Raw genomic sequence first — 21,867 nt, 5'->3', positions numbered from 1 at the left:
GTCTACTGTGGTCCGTAAATCTCTTTCAAACAGGAGGCCCAGGTACTTAATGGCCTTCTTCTGCCATGTTAGACCTGAGGTCCCCAGCACCGTCTTGTTGGTGTGTATGTTCAGTGGTTTGCATTCCGATTTCTCCTTGTTAAGTTTGTATCCTGACACTTGCGCGAACTGATCTATGGTTTCCATTAGTGCTTTAATGGAACTATCAGGGTCCTCTGTTACAATGAGGACATCGTCCGCATACGCTGCTAATTTGAAGGATTCGCCCTCTATAGGTATGCCTCTAATGTTGGGGTTTGAGCGGATCATGCTTAGTAGGGGTTCAATTGCTAGTAGGAAGAGGCCCGCGGATAGCGGGCATCCCTGCCTCGTTCCTCTTTTGAGGTCTAGTAGCTCCGATGTGCCTCCATTCACAACCACGCGGGCTTTGGGTTCATTGTACAGTGCCATTACCATCTTTCTATAGTGTTGGCCCAGTCCGAATTTTTGCATACATTGGTCTAAGTACGGCCATGACACTCTGTCGAAAGCTTTTTCTGCATTGGGGGCGATCATGACCGCCGCGTTGTTGCTTTTGGTCGCGTGGTTGATTACGTGGCACAGCAATCTTGTATTGTCTTGGGACATCCTGTTCTTCAGGTATCCCACTTGTGCGCAGTGTATGAGGGATGGAAGGTATGTGTTGAGCCTGGTGGCAAGGATCTTGGCATATATCTTGCAGTCTACATTGATAAGAGAGATTGGTCTGTAGTTTTTCGGATGTTGTGCGTCCTTGCCTTCTTTGGGGATCACTATAATGTTGGCTTCCGCCATAGACGGCGTCATGCGGCCTTTATGTATGCAGCTCGCAAAGACTGCTGTCATTGTTGGCCTTAATGCTGTGATGTAGTGTTTATAGAACTTGGCTGTGAAACCGTCAGGCCCTGGGGCTTTTTTATCTTTCAGGCTTTTGACTGCTCTCTCTATCTCATCTCCAGTTATTTCTGAGTCTAGTATGTCCTTCTGTGCTTCTGACAGGGTTGGAGTTGTGACGCCTCCCAGTAGCTCCTTTCCCCCATCTGCCTTTAGCATTTCGTCTTTTTTGTATAGCTCTGCGTAAAAGTCTCTGAAAGTGTCCAGTATTCCCTTGTTCGATGTATGTGATTTGTTCGTGCTGTCTTTGACTGCTGCTATTGTGTGCTGCCTCTGCTTGCCTTTGAGGTATGCCGCAAGTGCCTTCCCTGCCCTGTTGGCCGAGCATAGGTTTATTGCTCTATACTTGTTAACCCACGTTCTTGCCCTCTCACTAAGGATCTTGTTTAACTCGTACTTTTTCTTTGTTAGTGTTGTGAGGGTGTTTCTGTCCTCTAGATTGATTATGTGGCCTGCTTCTAATCTTTTGATTCCGCTTTCTAGGTCAACTATCCTTTTGTTCCTTTCTTTGTTTTGTCTTCCTTTAATGTTCATTATGGTTCCTCTAACAGTGGCTTTCATTGCGTCCATAGTGTCTCTCTTCCTATGTCTGCTGTGTCATTGTTTGATAGGTAGTCCTTGAGTGCAAGTTCTATTTCAGTGCTACTGCTGGTGTTTTTGAGGAGGTCATCGTCAAACCTCCATCTTCGTGTGGGGTGCTCGTTGTGTCTGCCCGTTAGAGTCAGGCAGATGTGAGAGTGGTCTGAGATCGCTCTTGGGCCTATCTGCGTGTGCTCTATAAGGTGTGTGTGGGTGTCTGATATCAGTATATAGTCGATCCTGCTGTATGAGTTGTGTGGGTTTGAGTAAAAAGTATATTCCCTCTCATCTGGGTTCTGTAGCCTCCACGGGTCTGCTAGTCTGAGTCTAGCGCAGAGGTCCTGTAGTGGGTTGCCCCTCTGCGTATTCAGGCTGTGTCTTTGTGAGTGTCTGTCTATGGCTGGGTCCAGTACCTGGTTCATGTCACCCGCTACTATTAGCAGTTCTCCCAAAGGCAGCGCTTCTAGTTCCTTGCCCGTCTGTTCACCAGGGGGCCGGAAAGATAACCATACTGGCTGCAAAGGGACACGGGAAGAAACGGGGGGGAACTGGAACGTGCAAGAAAGAAGAGAAGAAGATGAAACAAACTGTAGAATGGACTGTCAAGAGCCAAACTAATTTAAGCCAATGTAGACAATGCTTGACAACCCCCCCCCCCCCGGCACTTTTTCTTTCTTTCTTTCTCCCCATGTGTTTGTGTTTCACCCAGTACCATGTAAATATGCTTTATTTTCAATAAAAAATTACTGAAATCAAAAAAAGAAAACAACTCCCGCCTTAACAAAATTAGAGAATGGAATGAATTCTAGCATTTAGTATTTTTTTACGAAAATAGTTTTTGTTTACGGTCCCTGTTGAAGTAACTTGCTTATTGCTGCCCACACTTGTTTTTAATGTGTTTTTTTTCACTTTTTTACTCTTTACCTACGCGGTTTTCATTGCTGATTCCAAAATCGCTCCTCTCCAATTTTTCATATCCGAACGCTACGTAACCTACACAGTTCCATCCTTTCAGCCTTATGACAATACTTAACATGACAAGGCAGTAGTAGCAAGAGTTGAAACCTGCAGAGCAGCACTCATGTACTGTGGAGGCTGAAACCCAGCTGAAAAATAAACAAAACTCGGAATGGAGATCAAGTGCATAACAATCACAGTATAAGCAGCAATGTAGTAAAAAGAAAACCAAACGTAAATCACTATAAAACACAATTTATTAAAATGTAAAATTGACTAGCATTAAAAATGGAGGCCATAAAGCAAGTGAAAATTATAGTCGCTTAAAGTGGAAGCTAGAACCAGTAAAAGTAGTAGTACTAAATCCCCTACAGTGAAAATACCGGTAATTTCAAAAAGTTAAAAATGCGCCACATATCCAAAAACAATAAAATACTCCCAAAAGAAGTAAAAGGCTCAATCATTGCAAAAAGCGAAAAGCAACAACTTGGTTAATTTAAAAGTCACGAGCTAGTACAATTAAAGGTCCCAAATCGAACAGTGCTAGCGAATCACTTTATAGTATTGTGGTGAAATGTAACACTGCTGCTGTGGCTTTTATTCTAAAAGTGCCGACCCCCTTTGTGTTTGGAGACCGCGGAATCAATGGCATCATTTGTTATTGTTACATGGGTATCATGTTCAGGAAAGGGCTAATTGTTGGAGAATCAGTGGCGTAACCAGTGTGACATGGGCCCTAGTGTCAGGAAGGAAATGTTTCTCCTGGCTGAGTGTTGAACTCTGAAGTGGAGCAATAATCAGGGTTCAATACCCCCCCCCCGCCCCCCTCCTCAGGGCTCTGGTGCCACTGCACCTGCTGTACCAATGTCTCCTATTCCCGTTAGTGGGTGCACGTAAGAGTCAGACTCGAAGTGCCTATGGATTAAAGTGTGTAAACTTTTGTATCCGCGGTTGCGCCACACGCACCGGAAGTGGCGCGCTTCACCTCATGCTGCGAGGCAGTCGAGTCTTCCTAATCGCCAGTTGCGTCTCGCCTTAGTCACTACCCCCTCCTAGCTGTGTTCATGAGTGTGCAGCCCGAGAGAGGGAGAAGAGAGAGGTCTTTTCTTCAAATATTGGTTGAATAAAAAAAAAAGTGTATAAACCTACTCCAGATGCAGGCATTTAGGTACATTGTAGAGTTCAGAAACTCTTGTGTATTGAGCCCAATCGCACCAGACCACCATGTCTCAGGTCAATGAGAAAATACCAAAACCATCAAGAAAGAGTGATGGGCAGTGGAACGAGCTCTAATGATCCTGGGATAGATTGTTCTTGTTTCTCCTGACAGCTGATGTGTGCTAATCAGCGGCAAGAGGTAAGTGCCGGTCGTGGGGTGGGAGGTATTTGTAGCAGGTTTGTTTGTTGCTTATTGTTAGCATGCATTCCACATCACTCTTAAACACACTACCTCACAACTTTACTCTCTCTCTATCTCACTAGCTCACCCTCTCTCTATCTCACTACCTCACTCTATCTATTTCTATGTCACTATCTCACTCTCACTACCTCACTATATCACGACTCACTCCCTCAAAAAATTCACTACATCACTCTCTCACTAACTCACTCTCTATCTCACTACCTCACAACTTCACTCTCTCTCTAACTCACTACCTCACTCTCTCGCTCTCACTACCTCACTCTCTCTCTTTTTATCTCACTAAGTCACTTTCACTCTCTCTTTCACTTCCTCACTCTCTCTCTATCTCACTACCTCACAAACTCACTTACTGTTTCTATCTCACTACCTCAGAACATCCCTCTACCTCACTCTTTCACTACCTCACTCTGTCTCTCACTACCTCACTCTCTATCTACCTCTCTCAGTACATAACTCTCTCTACCTCACTACTCCACTCTATCTATCTCACTACCTCACTATCTCACAACTTCTCTCTCTCAAAACATCACTACCTCACTCTCTCACTACCTCACTCTCTAGCTCACAACTTCACTCTCTCTCTATCTCTAACTCACTACCTCAATCACTCTCTATCTCACTACCTCACTCTTTCTATCTCACTAACTCACTTTCACTACCTCTCTATCTCACTACATCACAACATCACTCTATGCTTATATCTCACTACCTCACAAAATCCCTCTCCCTCACTACCTCACTCTTTCACTACCTCACTCTCTATCTCACTACCTCACTCTCTCTCACTACCTCACTCTCTCTCTTTCAATACCTCACTCTCTCTCTCTATCTCACTACCTCACTCTCTCTCTGCTAATGCAATAGGTATCACATACGCAAAAAAAGCTAATGCCAATAGAAATGACAATGCCATTTATTTAGGGATACAAAAAAGATAAAAAAATAATGAGCTATACCAATAGCTCTACCTATAATATTGCCGAGACCATTGCATTGTAAATGCTTGTTTCTCAAAGCGCTGCATGACTCGGTTTCACTTTAGTGTCGGCCACACCCCTTTCTTCAGGCGTGGATTGCCTAAAGAAAGGGGTGGGGCCTCCGTAAATGTGAAAGCATCACATCGGTGCTAGTAAACAGAAAAATAATTCCAATTCACTGGGTCTCGCATTTGAAAGAGTTTAAGCTGTTGTATTGCCAATAGCTCAAACTCTCGTAAATGCGAGACCTCTTACATTGCAAATGCTTGTTCTATCTGTATATAAATAGCCTCTCAATCAATCAATCAATCAATCAATCAGGGGGTTTCTAGAGAGTGCTACTCACCAGTGAGGGTCTCAAGGCGCAGGTGGGACGGGGGGTGGTGGGCTAGGGGGTTAGGCAGCTCTGGCTCAGGCGAAGAGCAAGCCTCTGAATATTCCCATTTGAAATGTTTTAGTGTTAATTCATAAATGCATTTAAAGGTAGGTGAAAGGGTGTTACAGAAATACGATTTACATACTTTAACTTGCCTTTGGGAATAAACCTCTAAATCTCTGTAGAGACAGAACTGTAGCTGATGCCCTTCTATCCCTTGTAGGAAAACTGAACACTGGGGCAACTGAGCATTCCTACTACAATATCCAAACAATGGATTCTTTTGAGTCATTCTGAGTAATTTATTGATAGTTTTAACAACATCTGCATGTTACAGGGTTTAATATATTTGGTCCTTAATTATTATTCTTTTTTTTTCCTTACTTATAGTTGTGAATCATTTATTATTCATTGAGAAGGTAAGAATTCCGGGCTCCATCCCTTGGGTGAAAGAAAGGATTCCTACTCCTTCCGTCATGCCACAATTGTTCCAATTTTGACTTAATATTATTATTATTCCAGGCTGCTAGCACAATTCATTTTTGTTCTGATGCCCCTTTTTTATCAAGTCGCAAAATAGGGGTTAAACACTTGATATAATATCATTGCATATTGTGTAGTATATTCATTGCTAGTCCTATAAATCATTTATATTGGACGCATATACTCACCGAAAGTTGTTACAAGTATCTATGAATGACTGCTGTCCCATGCAGTAATCGATGTAAAGATTTAAATGAAATGTCTGTGACAATATCTTGTTATTTGCATGTTTTTTTACTGTTGTTCTCCATCGAATCACTAATACATACAACTTGCTTTAATTCTGTTGTATTCTTTCTAAAACAAGCACAAAGTTCTTTAGTGATCAAAAAGGCACATATTAAAGCGTTATAGTCTGCTACATAAGCCAAAGAGTCATTCAATGTACATTAGTCGTTTTGATAATGTTTAGTCCTGGCTCGCTTTCCATCCCTCTTGCTGCTGTAACAGTGCTCAGCGATGATGACCGTAAGAATGAGAAGGACCACTCCAGCCAGCACAATTTGGACAATGTTTCCTTGGGTTAAATCTGTCAAATAAAATATAAGGAATTAATGTTTCATAACTTTAAGTTTCCCATACAGAGATATGAAAGTTCTGTGGTTACCCTCACAATAAATAATGTGACAACGGAGACAGTAGATACCTGCGTCTTTATAACATTAATACAGTATGGGTGCGATAACGCAGGTTGGTAATGAGTACACCCCAGCTATATATTCTCTGGTATATATTTGTTCATCTGAGCTACTGTATGCTCTGAGCTGCACTTGCTGCATCCCTGATACTTCTGAGTGGTTCTATTGTTTGGCCATTTAAATTATTGTGTGAATGACTGAGTATTCCTTTCCATTTGAAACAATAATCTATCCATTACTATCGGGGCGAGAAGAGGCGGTGAGTGTTTTGCTGCCGCTCTTCTTTCAAGAAAAGATCCAAGACATTTACGTCTCATTCACCGAAACGGAAACTCCTAACATACCTTCCCCCTCCCCACCACCCCAGGGTTGAAAGTGCATTTAGCACTTTCAACCCTGTTACCTCCCTCAGACAGTTGGAAGAAATAAAATCTGGATCTCCTATTTATCCCTGCCCAGCTAGGTTTTTTAAACTACTCGCCCCACTGATCAACCCATCATTAAATCTGCTATGGAATGCATTCCTCAAATTAGGCATTTACCCATCCATCTGGAAAACTGCACTTGTTCAAACCTATCCTCAAAAAGGAGGATGCAGATCCAGCTGTACTAAATCACTTCAGACCCATCTCTCTTCTGCCAGCACCAGCAAAGGTCCTTGAGAAATAAGTGCAGAAACAGCTATCCAATTTCCTAGAATCTAACAAACTACTACATGACTCTCAGTCTGAATTTAGAGCTGATACAGCACTGAGACAGCACTGCTGGAGGTAGCTGAAACAGCCTGGGAGACCTTTCGTAAGGGTAGCTGTGCAATGCTGGTGCTGCTAGACCGGTTGGCGGCGTTTGATACGGTGTCTCATAAGATCCTCCTTGACAAGCTCAGGCAACTGGGAGTGAATGGGACAACCTTAGCCTAGTTCAATTCCTTTCCTGAGGACCGGTCCCAGAGAATACGGCTGTACCCTCACGTCTCATCACCTCGCCCCTTGATCTGTGGATTACCTCAGGGCTCCGCCCTCAGCCCCACCCTATTTAATATTTACCTTGCCCCCCTGACCCCACTCATGGAGTAAGTGTCATTTCATACGCTGACGACACCCAGCTGGTGTTCTCCTTCAAAGATCATTCGGAGGCTGCATTCACAAAATTTAAGCAGTGCCTAATAGATATCTCAGCCTGGATGATTAAGAAACGTTTACGGCTGAATGCTGATAAAACGGAGGTACTATTTTCTAATCAGCCTTCCCCACCACTATCCGAACTATGGTGGCCTTTACAGCTTAATCCTCCCCCACTTCCTTCCTCCTCGGCCAGGAATCTGGGTTTCAAATTCGACAACACCCTCTCATGCAAAACCCAGATAGGACATGTGTCCTCATCCTGCTTCTGGAAAATGAGGGTGTTACGAAGATTCCTACATCTCCTACAAATGGACTTTTGGAAAATAATTGTCCACACACTTATTACATCACAACTGGACTATGCTAACAGTCTATATCCGGGCCTGCCAGCCTACCTGTTCAGGAAATTGCAAACTATACAGAATGCAGCCGCCAGGCTCATCAGAAATGTACCACTAAGGCATCACATCTCCCCTCACCTGCGTAGTCTATACTGGCTGCCTGTGGAAAAAAAGAACAGAATTCAAAGCACTCAGGGTCCGATTCACATAACTAACTTAAGACAAATTCCTAAACTTACTACTTTTGGTATTCATAGAAGTTAGGATTTTGTCTTAAGACAAACTTAAGACAGACTTAAGACAAAATCCTAACTTAAGTCTGTCTTAAGTCTGTCTTAAATTTGTCTTAAGTCTGTCTTAAATCTGTTTTAAGTTTGTTTTAAGACAAACTTAAGACAAAATCCTAACTTCTGTGAATACCAAAAGTAGTAAGTTTAGGATTTTGTTTTAAGTTAGTTCTGTGAATCAGGCCCTCACTCTTGCTTACAGAGCAATAAATGGAGTTGGCCCTCACTATCTACGGAAAAGAATCCGTAAATCCCATCAAACAAGGAACCTAAGATCGAACCATCCTGAACTCCTCGTCAACCCCCGCCTTTCCAAAGCCAAACTGGGAGGGTGGTCCTTCCCCGTCAGAACTACAACCCTGTGGAACTCCTTGCCCGAACAAATCAGAAAGGCCAACTCAGAGTGTAGCTTCCGGAAATCCTTGAAGACATGACTCTTTAGTCTTCCTTAGTACCATGTGCTCCCAACATACTCATCCCTCCTCTTTCTCTGTCTCCACTGCCAGTGCAGGGACATTCCCGTTTTGGGTTGCTGTGCGCTCATAAACTTTGTATAATAATATATAATACTTATTTGTTATGGCTTAAGGTATTATTTGTTTATCTTATGCTTGGAACACTATGTATGTATGTAGAGCCTGTAGATTCCTGAGGGTTCTTTTATTTTAAATATTTTTTTATTAGATATCGGGTGTATACAAAAATATATTTCCAGTTAAAACATTAATAAAAAATCGATATACAAATAAAGCACATGCAATTCGATATAAGATAGAGAGCACAAATTGTCACAATTCATCATAAATAACAGTACTACATAACTATATCAGATAAATAGCAGCATAATTCATATTACAAAGCCTGCCTATTAGCCGCCCTCCAGCTTTTCAGAGGGGCCCAAATATTCTGCCCCAATTCCCTCATCCTTCTACCCCGGCGGGAATAAAGAGATGCTTCGATATTGGGAATACCAAGCAATCTTGATAGTCACATCTGGAATGTGGGAGCCAAGGGGACCTTCCAACGTGCAGCTAGGAGAATTTTAAAAACTGATATACCAATAAATATGAATGCCTCTTCCTCCTTTTTCAAACTTAATTTAGAATCAATCCCAAATAAGATCAGGGCCGGGGATAGGGTGATTTTAATCCCTAGCAGCCCCTCCCAAAATTTTTCAATCTCCGAACCCAGATTGTTCAATGCACTACATTCTGCAAACATATGAACTATATTTGCCAGATCACAGGAGCATCTCGGGCATTTGTCGTCCTCTTTCTTCCCCCACTCAAATAACTTAGCAGGGGTAAAATATAGCTTGTATAATGTTTTATAATGCTGTGCCCTAAGATTTGTGGATCGGAATAGATTATTTGCCGTCTGCAGTGCTCTATCAAGAGCTCTATCAAGATCCACATGAGGATCCCCCAGGCAGGCTGCCCAGGAGGCTTCCACCTTTTCCATATCGTCTTGCATTGTGTCAGAAAGAGCACCATAGATGCTACCAATCCTAGTCCCCCCGCCAAGAGATAATCAAGTATTTTCACTCTACCTCCTGGGCTAATCCTGGGTCTGATTGACATTATGGTTTGAAAAATTTGGATATATTTAAATCCATGCTTTGCCTCTAACCCAAATTTCTGCTGGAGCTTAGCAAACCCCAGAGGGGCCGAATCTAACCATAAATCCCCAATCCGACTAATACCATGCAATTCCCAATCTAACCAACATCCATCACAACTCAGCTGGGGGAAAAGTCTTGAGTTCCATAGAGGTGTATGCCAGTTAATTTTCGAAATCCCTAATGCCTTTTTCACAATTTTCCAGACCCCCAGGCGCTGTCCACAACCTTATATCTTTTTTTATTATAAAACCGGAGATCTGGGTTGTGCAAGAGAAGCCCAACTACTTCTTTCCCTAACAGTAATTCATAAATAGAAGGGGGATGGGTGCTACCTGGGTGACTATTAGGTGGGCTAGGGGTATTGCCCAGCAAAATCGCCATTTGGCTAAATAGAGATGCTGCAAAATAGAGTCTAATATTTGGGGCTCCTAAACCTCCTCTATCTTGAGGCAGGGCCAGGTATTTTAAAGATATTCTTATCTTGCCATACTCCCAAAGAAAATTTCTAAACGCCGCTTCAATGGATTTTAACACCTTCTCACCCATTATAAGCGGAATTGAGCGAAACAGATACATCAGTTTCGGTAGCATGGTCACTTTTAACACATTGATTCTCCCTATTAGGGATAAGTGGACTACATCAATCCTCTTTAGCTCTGATATAATTGACTCAACCAATGGTTCATAATTTTCTTTAATTATAGCGTCCATAGAGGCACTAATTTTAACCCGAGGACATGTTGCCGAGTCTGTGTACCTACTGTCCTGATTCACAATATTATTAGAGCATACTATTTGGGTCTTATTTTCATTAAGTAGGTACCCTGAGCTACGGCCAAATTCCGCTGTAATTACCTTTCACGGCATCCATAGCAGACGTTGGGTCAGGTGTTAGAACAGCCAAATCGTCCGCATAAGTGAGCAATTTGGTTTCAAACCATTATAGGCCAATGGGCTGATGTCATCACACCCCAAAATCCTTCTTATAATCGGGTCAATATAAAGGGCAAATAGAATTGAGGAACAGGGGCACCCCTGACGGGTCCCACATGAAATAAATATACTATCCGAAGATCCACCCATCAGCTGTATCTTGGCATGTGGGTCAACATACATTGCCTTCATGGCCTTAATAATTTTAGGGCCTAGGCCCCTACGTTCCAATAGCCCCCATAAATATATCCATGTAGCACGGTCGAAGGCCTTTTTGGCATCGAGGAGGATCATGGCGATCCGGCCCCCGATGCAGCATGCGCATCAAAGAGCGTCATAGCGCGTCTTACGTGGTCCGTTGTTCCGTGACCCGGGATAAACCCATGCTGCCAAGGGGAGACCAGACCGCCTATGACCCTCCCGAGCCTATTAGCCAAGACCTTTGCATAGATTTTTGTATCTGCATTTATGAGGGATATTGGGCGGTACGACCCATGATCTTCCTTAGGTTTGCCCTTTTTAGGGAGAACAATGATATTCCTCTCCTTCCAAGAGTCAGGTATCGTACCTGACCCTATTACCCCATTAAAAAGATCTAATAAAATCGTGGCCAGAATCTCAGACATTTATATACTTCAGCTGGGATGTTATCAGATCCAACGGCCTTGCCAGCAGGTGAGTTCTGAAGTGCTGCTATTATTTCATTTAATTCAATATCCCTATCAAGAACAAGCCTTTCCTGGGAGGTCAGAGTTTGACCACAGTCTTCAGCTGTGGGGTTGCTGTAGTTTACCAGTGTCTCTTCTTGATATAGTTTCTGGTAGAACTCCTTGAACACCCTTCTGATAGCAGCTGATTCTGTAAACTCCTGGTTATTCGCCTGGATTTTATCTACCTGATTGATGCTAACCCCTTGCCTAATCCTCAAAGCGAGCATCTTACCAGCCTGTTCCCCTGTCTCAGACATTTTTCCCCTATGTAGCTGAAAATTGATTGTCTGCAGTTTTCTGTAACTCAGCCTTATAAATTTCAGCTTTAAGTGCTAGAATCTTACCCAGGCTTTCATTTGGATCTTTCCCCCCAGTAATATCCTTTAAATGCTGTTCCTCTCCCTGTACCAACTGAGTGAGAAGAGTGTCGTGTACCTCGCGGGCTCTTTTCCTTTGGGTCACAGAGAAACTAATTGTTTCCCCTCTTAATGCTGCTTTCAACGCATCCCATACAATATTGCGGGGAGCGCTGAACCTGTTTGCATCGAAATACCCCTGTGCCCATTTTTTAAGATGGCTGACAAATTCCCCATCGAGTAATAATCTTCTTTCAAATGTCCACCTAAATATGGGGCTTACAAGATTGTCTTTTTCATATTCTAAGACTAAGGGGGTGTGATCCGATAACATTTGAGGCAGCTTGCGAATCCCTATCCTACCTACTTCAGTTCTGGAAATAAAAACGTAATCAAGTTTGGTATCTTTTTTATAAGGGCATGAAAAATATGTAAAGCCTGGGTTCAATGGTTCCTTATAGCCCCACACATCCAGCAGATTATGTGTATTAGCTAAAGCCGACACAGCTCTAAAAACTTTAGGCTTACGCCCAGCATAGCAGACCTTATTGGTAAAGTCTGCAGAAATATTAAAGTCCCCGCAGACAATTAGAGGGGATGGCCACGAGAGCAGTTCTATCTCCAGTTTATCGAATATATCAGGTTTGTCCTGATTGGATCCATAGATTACACATATAGTAACACCTAACTTAAGTTCGGCTATAGCCCACCTACCCCAGGAATCAGATGTTATGTTATGTTATGTTAATTTCGATTTATATAGCGCCAAATCACCAACAGGTCTCTTAGCGCTTGCTTTGGGAACCCGTCCTGGCTTTCCCTGCGAGATAACCCCTACTGGGCATCCCCAAAGTGAAGCCAGGCATCCCATTGCGGTGGGCCGTAGTGGAGATTAAGCAAGCTAGATAGTGTACGGGTACATCCTCCCAGGTTATTTTTAACCAATATGGCAACACCCCGGACCATGGATGTATTTGTAGAGCAACCAGCTAGCTCGAAGCCCTTAATACTTAATAAGTGTTTTTTAGACCATGGGAGATGCGTTTCCTGAACACATAAAACATCTAGATGATTCATACGCACAAAATGCCAAATTTCTGCCTCTTCAACCCATCATTCAGACTTCCTATGTTCAAAGAACAAATCCTAAGCTTTCTCAATTCAATTGCTAAGCCTACGTGCTTTAAAACGATATCAATAACTGCAATACACCTGAATCTATTGTATTTTTCTTTTTTACCCCCCACCCCACTAATCCCTCCACCAGAAGTGCCCATAGACCCCCAGCCCCCAGCCCCCAACAACCCCCCTGTAGCCCCCCTTCTACCTCCACCCCCTCCCCGGTCCCCGGAACATCCTGCCCCTCCCTGAGAGCGCTCACACCAAAGTCTGTCATGTGATGTGTGCGTATCTAGAAGGCAGCAAGTCCACTATGTAACCAAACATTCTAGGCTTATAACCTATTAGGGAATTTCAGAAAAAGAAAAAACGTAAAAGGGAAAATAGAAAATAGAAAACAATCACCTTATAGAAAATGTGAATTACCCCATCCCTTCCCGCTTATTTCAGCCTCACTTCTAGTCCCCCCTTAAATGTGGCTGTCCCCACTCCCCGACCAAGCCCCCCCTAGAACTTGAGCCTTGTTCCCCATTCTACCAAACAGCTAATTGTCCAAGGAGTCCAAATATTCCTTTGCCTTAATCTCCGACGAAAAATATCTGGTGGACCCTTGGTTAATGATCTTCAACTGTGCGGGGTTAACCAGGTAACAGGTAAGCTTGAATCTTTTTGTCCTGAAATGGTTTCAGCATCTGCCTAAGTCGCCAGCGCCTTTCCACCGTTATATGGCAGACATCCGGCCTCACAAAGAAGGAGATTTCCCCACTTGATCTCCTAGCATCCGGTCTTACCTTATCGGATATTGACTGTCTCAAAAGGAAATTTCCGATAAAGACCAGGATGGCTCGAGGTTTCTCACCTTCTTTTGCTGGTGTGCGCCTCTTAAAAGGATGCGATGTGCCCTTTGTATTTCTGAGGACCAATTCCATTCTGCTAATTCCAGCTTCCATTGCATGTCCCTTATTTGTGCATCGTGAGCCTCCATCATCGTTACTGCTTTAGACGCATCACCTTCGGCCCCCATCACCCTTTCCTCCAGGCTGTCACTCTATCTTCCATGTTGGAGAATGCTTTTGATAGCTTTCTTATTACGCCTTGCATTTTCCGCATTCCAGCCTGCATTTTCCTGCTATCTTGACGCGCCTAAACTCTATGGGAAAGGATCGCCTGGTGGATGGTCTCAAGTGTAGTAGGAGCCTCAGTTCTTACCATAGCATTTGATTTATCTCCAGACCCCGAAAGCGGGGTATTAGCTGAGTAGTCCCATGAGAGATCTTTTTTTACCGCCCCTTTTTGTTCCTTCATCATATGTCCCATCAGCTTCTTTGATGTCCGGGATAGTTCCTCCTCACTCTCCTCGCTCCCCTCCACATCAGATTCGAGGCTACTAGCCCCCTGTGACGTACTAAGCGCATCCTCGGACCACTCCGCTTCCTCTGTCAGGGAGAAGAAGCAATCACTTGGCTCCCTCTCTTCTTCCAAGCAACCTTTATCCTCTTTAGGATTCCCATCCTGAGCTCCTGGGACGTGTCATTGCCCACAACCGCTTTAACAGCCGGGATGTCACCCACATTCTCATTGTGACTGCCAGTCTTAGTGGGTGGGGTAGTCAGAGGCGGATAATTTACCACCTGGTTGTTTTCTGCCCTCTGATCCTGTGGTGCTGTCTGGCCCCACGCCCCGGATAATATTTCCACTAGGCAATTTTCAGGCGAGTTCACTTTTTCTAGGACTTCTTGACCAATTTGTACTTGAATATTTATTCCTGCATTATCTCTGATAGTGGCCCCTGCATCAGGCCCCCGGGCCCCTTTTCCAACAGCCGCAGTGTCCCCTGTACTTTCTACTGCCACACTCTCCCCAGAGGTACTCACGGGTATCGTCGTCTCCCTTGCCCGTTGCAGCAGGTCCACCACTGACGGTCCTGCTGGTTTGAGTCTGCCATTGCCTGCATTTGAAAGTCCGCCCTTCCCTCTCCTTGATTCTAGTGGGCATGGCTTCAGAGGCTGGCCTGGGGAGCTTTCGCTGGGGACCGTAATACTTTCGCCCGGGGGGAGATTAGCTACGCTGCGGGCTCTTCTCGCTGCGGCCGCTGGAGCCGCCTTGGCGGCTGCGCCGCTCTGCATCAACTTTGGAGCCATCGTAGAATTTGATATGATAAGCCGCGAAACCAAACGCCTCAGGTACGCCGTCACCCAGCGCCTTACGAGGGAGTCTATTACGAGATATTGAGGCCGGGACCGTCGAGAACACCGCAGTATTAGGAACGTGTTGGGGGGGTCACACCAGGGAATGCCACGCGTAGGAGGTTAGCTTTTCTCAGGATTCGCGCATCCGAGCCACGGATTGTTGCCTTCTAGCTCCGCTAGCGTCCAACTATGCGGGCGCCATCTTGCTCTCCCAGCTCAAGCCCGCCAGATTCCTAGGGGGTTCTATGCTCTGGTAGGTGAACTGCAGCTGATGCCTGGCAAGGAACCATTGATGGTTTTGGAGAAGATTCTTAATAAACCTTCATATTTATCTACAGCTCTTGTTGTGAGGCATCCACTTAACACTGTTCCATTCTGCTGGACGTTCGGCTTTATTTTCCAATTTGGGCAATATTTAGAGGTTTCGGATTCATAAGGTTCCCCCAAACCACAGATCAATTGCTTTCTCTGGATGCTCTTGGCAAGCACTGAGACTTACACAAGCCCAAAACAGTCTCCCAATTCTGCAGTCTTAGGTGATTGGCCACTCTGCACCCTTTGGTCAAGGTCCAGCCTGGTGGCATCATTATCTAAGTTTTGGGGTTCTGCAGGTTCAAACATTCCGTTATAGCAAGAAACATTATAATGTTCATGACGGGATGTAGTGTGGATATATTAACATGATTCTCAGTTTAATAGTCATCATTTATAGGAGATATACCATCTAAACTCCACATTTCCCACAAACATTCCGTCATAGCAATAAGCATAATAAAGTTAATGACAGGATGTTGTATGGAGAAATGAGTTAATAAAGAGAGGTTACGACTACATGCTTCTCAATTTAATAAACAATTACAGGAGTGATACTCCCTAACCCCACATTTGCCTTCATGTGAGTTACATCATACAGACATTATGCTGCAAATAGAATGGGTGCTCGTGACTGTTGTCCTTCCATTTCTAATATATCTATCAGAGTCGTATAAGTCTTACGCTTCTCGGCTTTGTATAGATTTCTACTGAGATAAATGAAACGGAATTCATTCTATAATAACATTAGAGCGACGAGCAATGAATTCTATGTCAGGAAGCGGAGGCGAGGATTATGCATATCCTTTCTTCATTTATTAGACAGCAAGTTAAAAGTTAACAGAAAAAAAAGCCATGAACTACACAACCCATGAGGCATAGCAGTAGCCATGGGAACCAGTCCACCAATCACAGTCCAGCCAAGTGCATATAGGAAATCCCTCGACGTAGTCCTTCCTCTTTTCTTCTTGCTGCCCAATCAGTTAAATCCCTTTTTCTCGTATTGCGCATTCGGGATGTGGCGTAGGTAGTTCTTGTTGTTGACAGCTTGTTTACTGACAGTGTTTAATTGTTTATTGTTGCGGGGCTTCTCCCGCTTGCTTTCCGACGCGGTAGGCTTCGGCCCGAGCTTCTTTGCTGTGCGTGTGCGCTGTGTGGTGTTGTCAGTTTTACGCGCTACCGATGTTTTCTGCTTTCACCACAGCGCCCTTTGCGCGCGTGTGGTGGAAACGTGCAGGAGGCTCAGCGCTTCGCTTTTCCTTCGTTCTGCCTCCTCCCCCCTTCATTGATGCCGTATTTGCGGTAGGTTGGACATGCATTGCCCATTTTTGTTCATTTGGTTGTTTTTTCCTTGTCATTATGTTATAGAATAAAGGGAAACAACTGTTTGTGTTGTTATTTTCTGTACAGGGCACTTGTGAAGGGGGGCCCCTTTTATACTTTGTAGGGTGTTTCAGTTTATGGGTGCCCGACCCTCTCTTATTATGCAGTCACGTCAAGACCATGACTATATGTCAGTCCCAGATATTGAGGGACCGCCCCCCCAGGTGCGCCCCCCTGCAGAGGTTGACAAGCTCCTTTCTTCGGCCATTGCCCAGGCGATTGCTCCTCTGCAGGACAGCGTAAATAAACTGTCTGCTCATGTTTTTAAGTCTAGGACTGGTATCCTGGGAGATTGTGGGGCTGGGCCTAGTGGCATTCACTCCGTGGTGCCACGCAAGGCTGTTAAGCATAACGCGGGGCACCTGGAAGGCTTCAGTAAGCTTGCTGAGTTCTTCCATAAGAGTGCGCGCATGCTGAGAAGCGCACCCTAACGGGAGGAAGACTCAGCCGGATATACTGGTGGCGATGACACCCCGGATTTTGACCCTGAGGAAGGGTTTCCCGAAGGCGGAGAGGGTGATGATGATGATGTCTTTGCAGATGATGATGAATCCTCTGAGGATTTGATGGATTCAGGCAGGTCTTGGCTTCCTAAGGGCTCTGGTTCGGAGGTAGGGGATGGAGAGCCGGTTCATCCGGACATGTTTGACCATAATTGTATCTTTCGGCCACGTTCCACAGAATGGGTTCCCAATAAGATCACTGCTGATTATGTGGCCGCAAAAATAAGACAACCCCTTACCCAGGAAGTGAGGTCTCGCGTCAGGTCGGAGTGCCCTCGACCTTCCCTCCCTAATGGCGTTACTGCTACCCCTGAGATAGATCCAAAATTGTGCACATTTTTTGCTAAATATATGAAGGACCCGAAGAAAGGTATAGATCGTTCTTGGAGAGCTTGTCAAGACAAGCTTCTCGATGTTGTAGGACCCCTGACAAAAATTATCGAGTTGGCGCAACGGACACGAGAATCCGGCCAACCTCTTCCAACGGACGACATTGCAGGGTGGGCGCAGAGGGCTATGTGCCTTTTGGGCAACGCCAACTGTGCCCTCTCAGCTGAGCGTCACCGTTCTCTTCTCCTGAAGATCGACCCAAAACTTGGGGAATTGTTTTCTTCAGAGGCTGGCTCTGTGGCTCAGGGCACCCTCTTTGGTGATCCCTTTGTAAAGGAACTTGGGAAGTTTGTGGCCACGTTTTCTGCCCTTGATAAAGCGCAAGCTTCTATGAAAAAGATTTTTCCGAAAAAGGTTTTTGCCGGGGCTGGACGAGGCAGGGGTCGCTCTTCCGGCCGCCAGTTCAATCAAGGCTCCAACAGAGGACAAGGGAAGCGCAACAATGGATGGAACCGGTGATAGACAGGGGTCCTTCTACCCTTCCCGTGGAGGCAGAGGTCAAGGCAGAGGCCGCGGTGGCAACCAGAATACTTCCAAAAGGATTCAATGGTAAGCATGAATCTCCTCTCTCCAGTTCATCTGGGGGGGCAGGATTTCTCGGTTTCTGGCAAACTGGACAGACCTCATGTCAGATCCTTGGGTGTTAGAGACAGTTCAAGGGTTTCAAATAGAGTTCTACGGGTCCCCTCTTCAAACCTCTCGGCCTTGCCCTTTAGTTTTTTCCACCTCAGAAGAGGCGCTCATAGACCAAGAAGTTCAGGAACTTCTTTCAAAAGGTGCTATCATCCCCTCCAGTCTTCATCCGACAGGTTTTCTCAGCAATATCTTTTTAGTCGAAAAGAAAGAAAAAGGCTTCAGGCCCGTTATCATCCTCCGTTCTTTCAACGAGTGGTTGGTTTATCGGCACTTCAAGATCGAAGGAATTCATCTTCTCAGGGATCTTCTTCTCCAAGACGATTGGTTAGTCCGGTTGAATCTCAAAGATGCCTATCTTTCGGTTCCCATCTTCCCTCCTCATTGCCGGTTCCTTCAGTTCCAGTGGAAGGGTCGGACTTACGAGTTCAGAATTCTTCCCTTTGGTCTTTCCTCAGCACCCTGGTGCTTTACCAAACTTCTTCGGCCGGTGGTCGAACACCTTCGCACGAAGGGCATTCGGTTGAATATTTATCTAGACAACATCCTTCTGATGGACCAGTCCAGGGATCAACTTCTCCTCCACTTGCAGGTCACTGTTTCCCTTCTACAGAATCTGGGATTCACCATCAATGCTCAGAAATCGGATTTGATTCTGCAAAAGATTATGATTTTTCTAGGTTTTCGCATCGACACAAGGGATGCCAAATTGAATCTTCCCTTTGCAAAAGATTTCCAAAATCAAGAAGGAGATTCGCAAGGTCCTCCGTCGATACAGGATCTCCCTTCGTCAACTGGCCATGGATTGTGGGTTTGTTATCATCTTCAATTCAGGCCATATTTCTGGGTCCTCTGCATTACAGGGCCCTACAGAGGCTGAAGGCTTTACATCTCCGCAGGGGTCTCACTTACTCGGAGTTGATTTCCCTTTCCATGGAGGCCAAGTCAGAGCTCCTTTGGTGGATCGACCATATGGAGGCTTGGAACGAGAGAGCGATTTTCGGCTCCCGTCCGGATCTGGTAATCGAGTCGGATACCAGTCGCATGGGCTGGGGGGCCAGATGCGGCTCTCTCTCGGTGGGGGGCAGATGGACGGAAGAGGAGATGCATCTCCACATCAATTGTCTAGAACTCCTTGCGGGTTCTTTTGCCATTTGTTCCTTCACGACAACCTGGGTCTCCAGCTTTTGCTTTTCCCCCATTCCTGTTCATTCAGAGAGTTGCAGCCCAGGCCCGCAGGCAGAAGGACTCTTTGATCTTGATTACCCCAATCTGGAAAGCTCAGATTTGGTTTTCTTCCCTTCTGGAATTGTCTTGGGACAAACCTCTTCGGTTGCCGTCTTTCGAGAACATTCTGTTGGATCCCCTGGGCCATCCTCACCCCCTGGTTCTCCAAAGCCATCTACATCTTATGGCCTGGAGGATTTCAGGAGACAATGGACTGACGGCTCGCTTTCGAGAGAAGCTGAACTCCTCATTCAACAGGCCTGGGCCCCGGGTACTACCAAGCGATACCGATCAGCTTGGAGACGTTGGGTTCGTTGGTGTGTGGCGAAACATCTGGATCCCGTGGGCTCCTCAGTTGCTGAGGTAGTTAACTTCCTGGCGGAACTTTTCCATCAGAATTTGGCTTATTGCATCATTAATTCTTTCCGGTCAGCCATTTCTGCTGGTCATTCTCTCGTGGAGGGGCTCCTGTTGGAGAACATCCATGGGTTTGTAAGCTTTTGAAAGGAATTCGTCTTTCACGTCCCACGGAGCCTCGTTATTCTGGCCTCTGGGACGTTAACATAGTCCTTCGTCACCTATTATCGTGGCAAGATAATGATTTTCTGTCCCGGAAGGAGATTTCGGCTAAACACGCTATTCTCCTTTGTCTCATTTCTTGTAAGAGAACTTCTGATGTCCGGGCTCTGGACATTTCTGCCCGGGTTTTTACTCCAGAGGGTGTTACCTTTACGATTTCCAAGAGGACTAAATCTAGTACAAGGTCAGTAACCTATCCTGCTTCTCCGGATTCTCCGTAATTGTGTGTGGTTAGATGTCTAAAATCTTATGAGGACATGACTTTGGAGGTTCAACCTCCTGGCGAGAGGCAACTTCTTATTGCCATTAAGAAACTATTTTGAGCGGTTTCCTCTCCTACCATTGTTAGGTGGGTCAAGTGGATTATGTCTGAATCCGGTATTGATGTCAGAAACTTTGGGGCTCATTCTACTAGAGGAGCTATGGCCTCCAAGGCTGTCCAGGTAGGTGGCAGGTTGGAATTCATTATGAATGCGGCTGATTGGTCTTCGAAATCAACTTTTAAAAAGTTTTACTTCAAGCTAATTCATGAAGCCGCTTCGCTAGTAGTAAGTAAGCTTTGAACTTGCATAATGCTCACCTCCGCTTCCTGACATAGAAAGAGAAATTTCCTAGTTATCACATAGGAAAGTGTCAATTCTATTAAGGACGCGGAGGCGAGGATTATCCCTCCCTGGCTTCATCTAGCCTCCCTCCTTGGGAATTACCTGTCTCAAAGATGTTCCTTTCTACGTATCAGGAAAGTATTGCTCTTGTGATTTCCTATTATGTTTTATACATGGATATGTACTGTTTCACTTGGATTATTATTTTACAGCTTTGCTTTATTTCTCTACTGCCTTTGTAATTGCTTGACTTGGTGCCATGTGCTTATGTACTGTTCTCATGTATGAGTCCTTTATGGATAGGAAATTATTATGTTCTCTCTTATCCTAGGTTCAGATCAGTAGACGGAATAGACGGTGGTCGACTTAACTTCCTGCAACAGCGAAAGAGGAAGGACTACGTCAAGGGATTTCCTATATGCACTTGGCTGGCCTGTGATTGGTGGACTGGTTCCCATGGCTACCGCTATGCCTCATGGGTTGTGTAGTTCATGGCTGTTTTTTCTGTTACCTTTTATCTTGCTGTCTAATAAATGAAGAAAGGATATGCATAATCCTCGCCTCCGCGTCCTTAATAGAATTGAAACTTTCCTTGGTGATAACTAGGAAATGTCTAATTTTTCAATAAGGGTCCTCTGGAAGTAAAACTATCTTTCCCAGAGATCACCCGTTTGTCATTAAACTACACAGACATGCGCGATTCCCCTCAGGGAAGTGCACGTCAGAAGCGATGATGTCAGTCCGACCAGGAAGTGACTACCGTCGACATGGCTGCCGCCTTGAGTGCGAGCATGTCCGTACTGGATGCCTGATTTTCAATTAGGTGTGGGCGCCAACAAGCGAACCAATGACCAATGACTGTAAGAGCTTTTTAAGAGGGCAGACCTGTCTCTCCGGTTACCTCCCCTCCAGCTCAGTTTTGCTCGGGGTACCAACGACAGGTGAGGAGAGATCGGGCTCTTTGGATTTTCACTTTCGCTGTTTCAATCCAACTTTTACAATTGGGGCTGTACTTTGTTTCTAATAACAGAGACTGGCACATGTACTAAGCGAGCTTTTCCGATTTTTGCCTTGTCTTCTTTAAGGGAATTAGACTTCGCTTTTGTACATAAGTTGCAGGATTTTGTACTGTCAAATTTCTGATTTGCAT

The 21,867-nt window shown here is 44.9% G+C and overlaps 1 protein-coding gene across 6 annotated transcripts in view; it reads right to left on the bottom strand.

Moving 5' to 3' along the window:
* Window positions 1-5,452: 5,452 nt before the first annotated feature.
* The window catches only part of LOC147701649 (immunoglobulin superfamily member 1-like), a 932,114-nt gene continuing 915,699 nt past the window's right edge, over window positions 5,453-21,867 (bottom strand). For 2 of the 6 annotated variants that reach the window (XM_086930278.1, XM_086930279.1), the window contains exon 13: window positions 5,456-6,296. In XM_086930278.1, the coding sequence (XP_086786404.1) occupies window positions 6,157-6,296 (140 nt within the window). In that variant the 3' untranslated portion in view covers window positions 5,456-6,156. Of the gene's footprint in view, window positions 6,297-21,867 lie in introns of all 6 variants that reach the window. The other 4 variants (XM_086930280.1, XM_086930281.1, XM_086930282.1 and 1 more) reach the window with 3 other exon arrangements.

The sequence above is a fragment of the Lissotriton vulgaris genome, chromosome 7 (genome assembly GCF_964263255.1).
Source record: "Lissotriton vulgaris chromosome 7, aLisVul1.2, whole genome shotgun sequence".
NCBI lineage: Eukaryota > Metazoa > Chordata > Amphibia > Caudata > Salamandridae > Lissotriton > Lissotriton vulgaris.
Note: the sequence above shows the minus strand (reverse complement) of the source record. Positions and strands in the feature narration are given on the sequence as shown.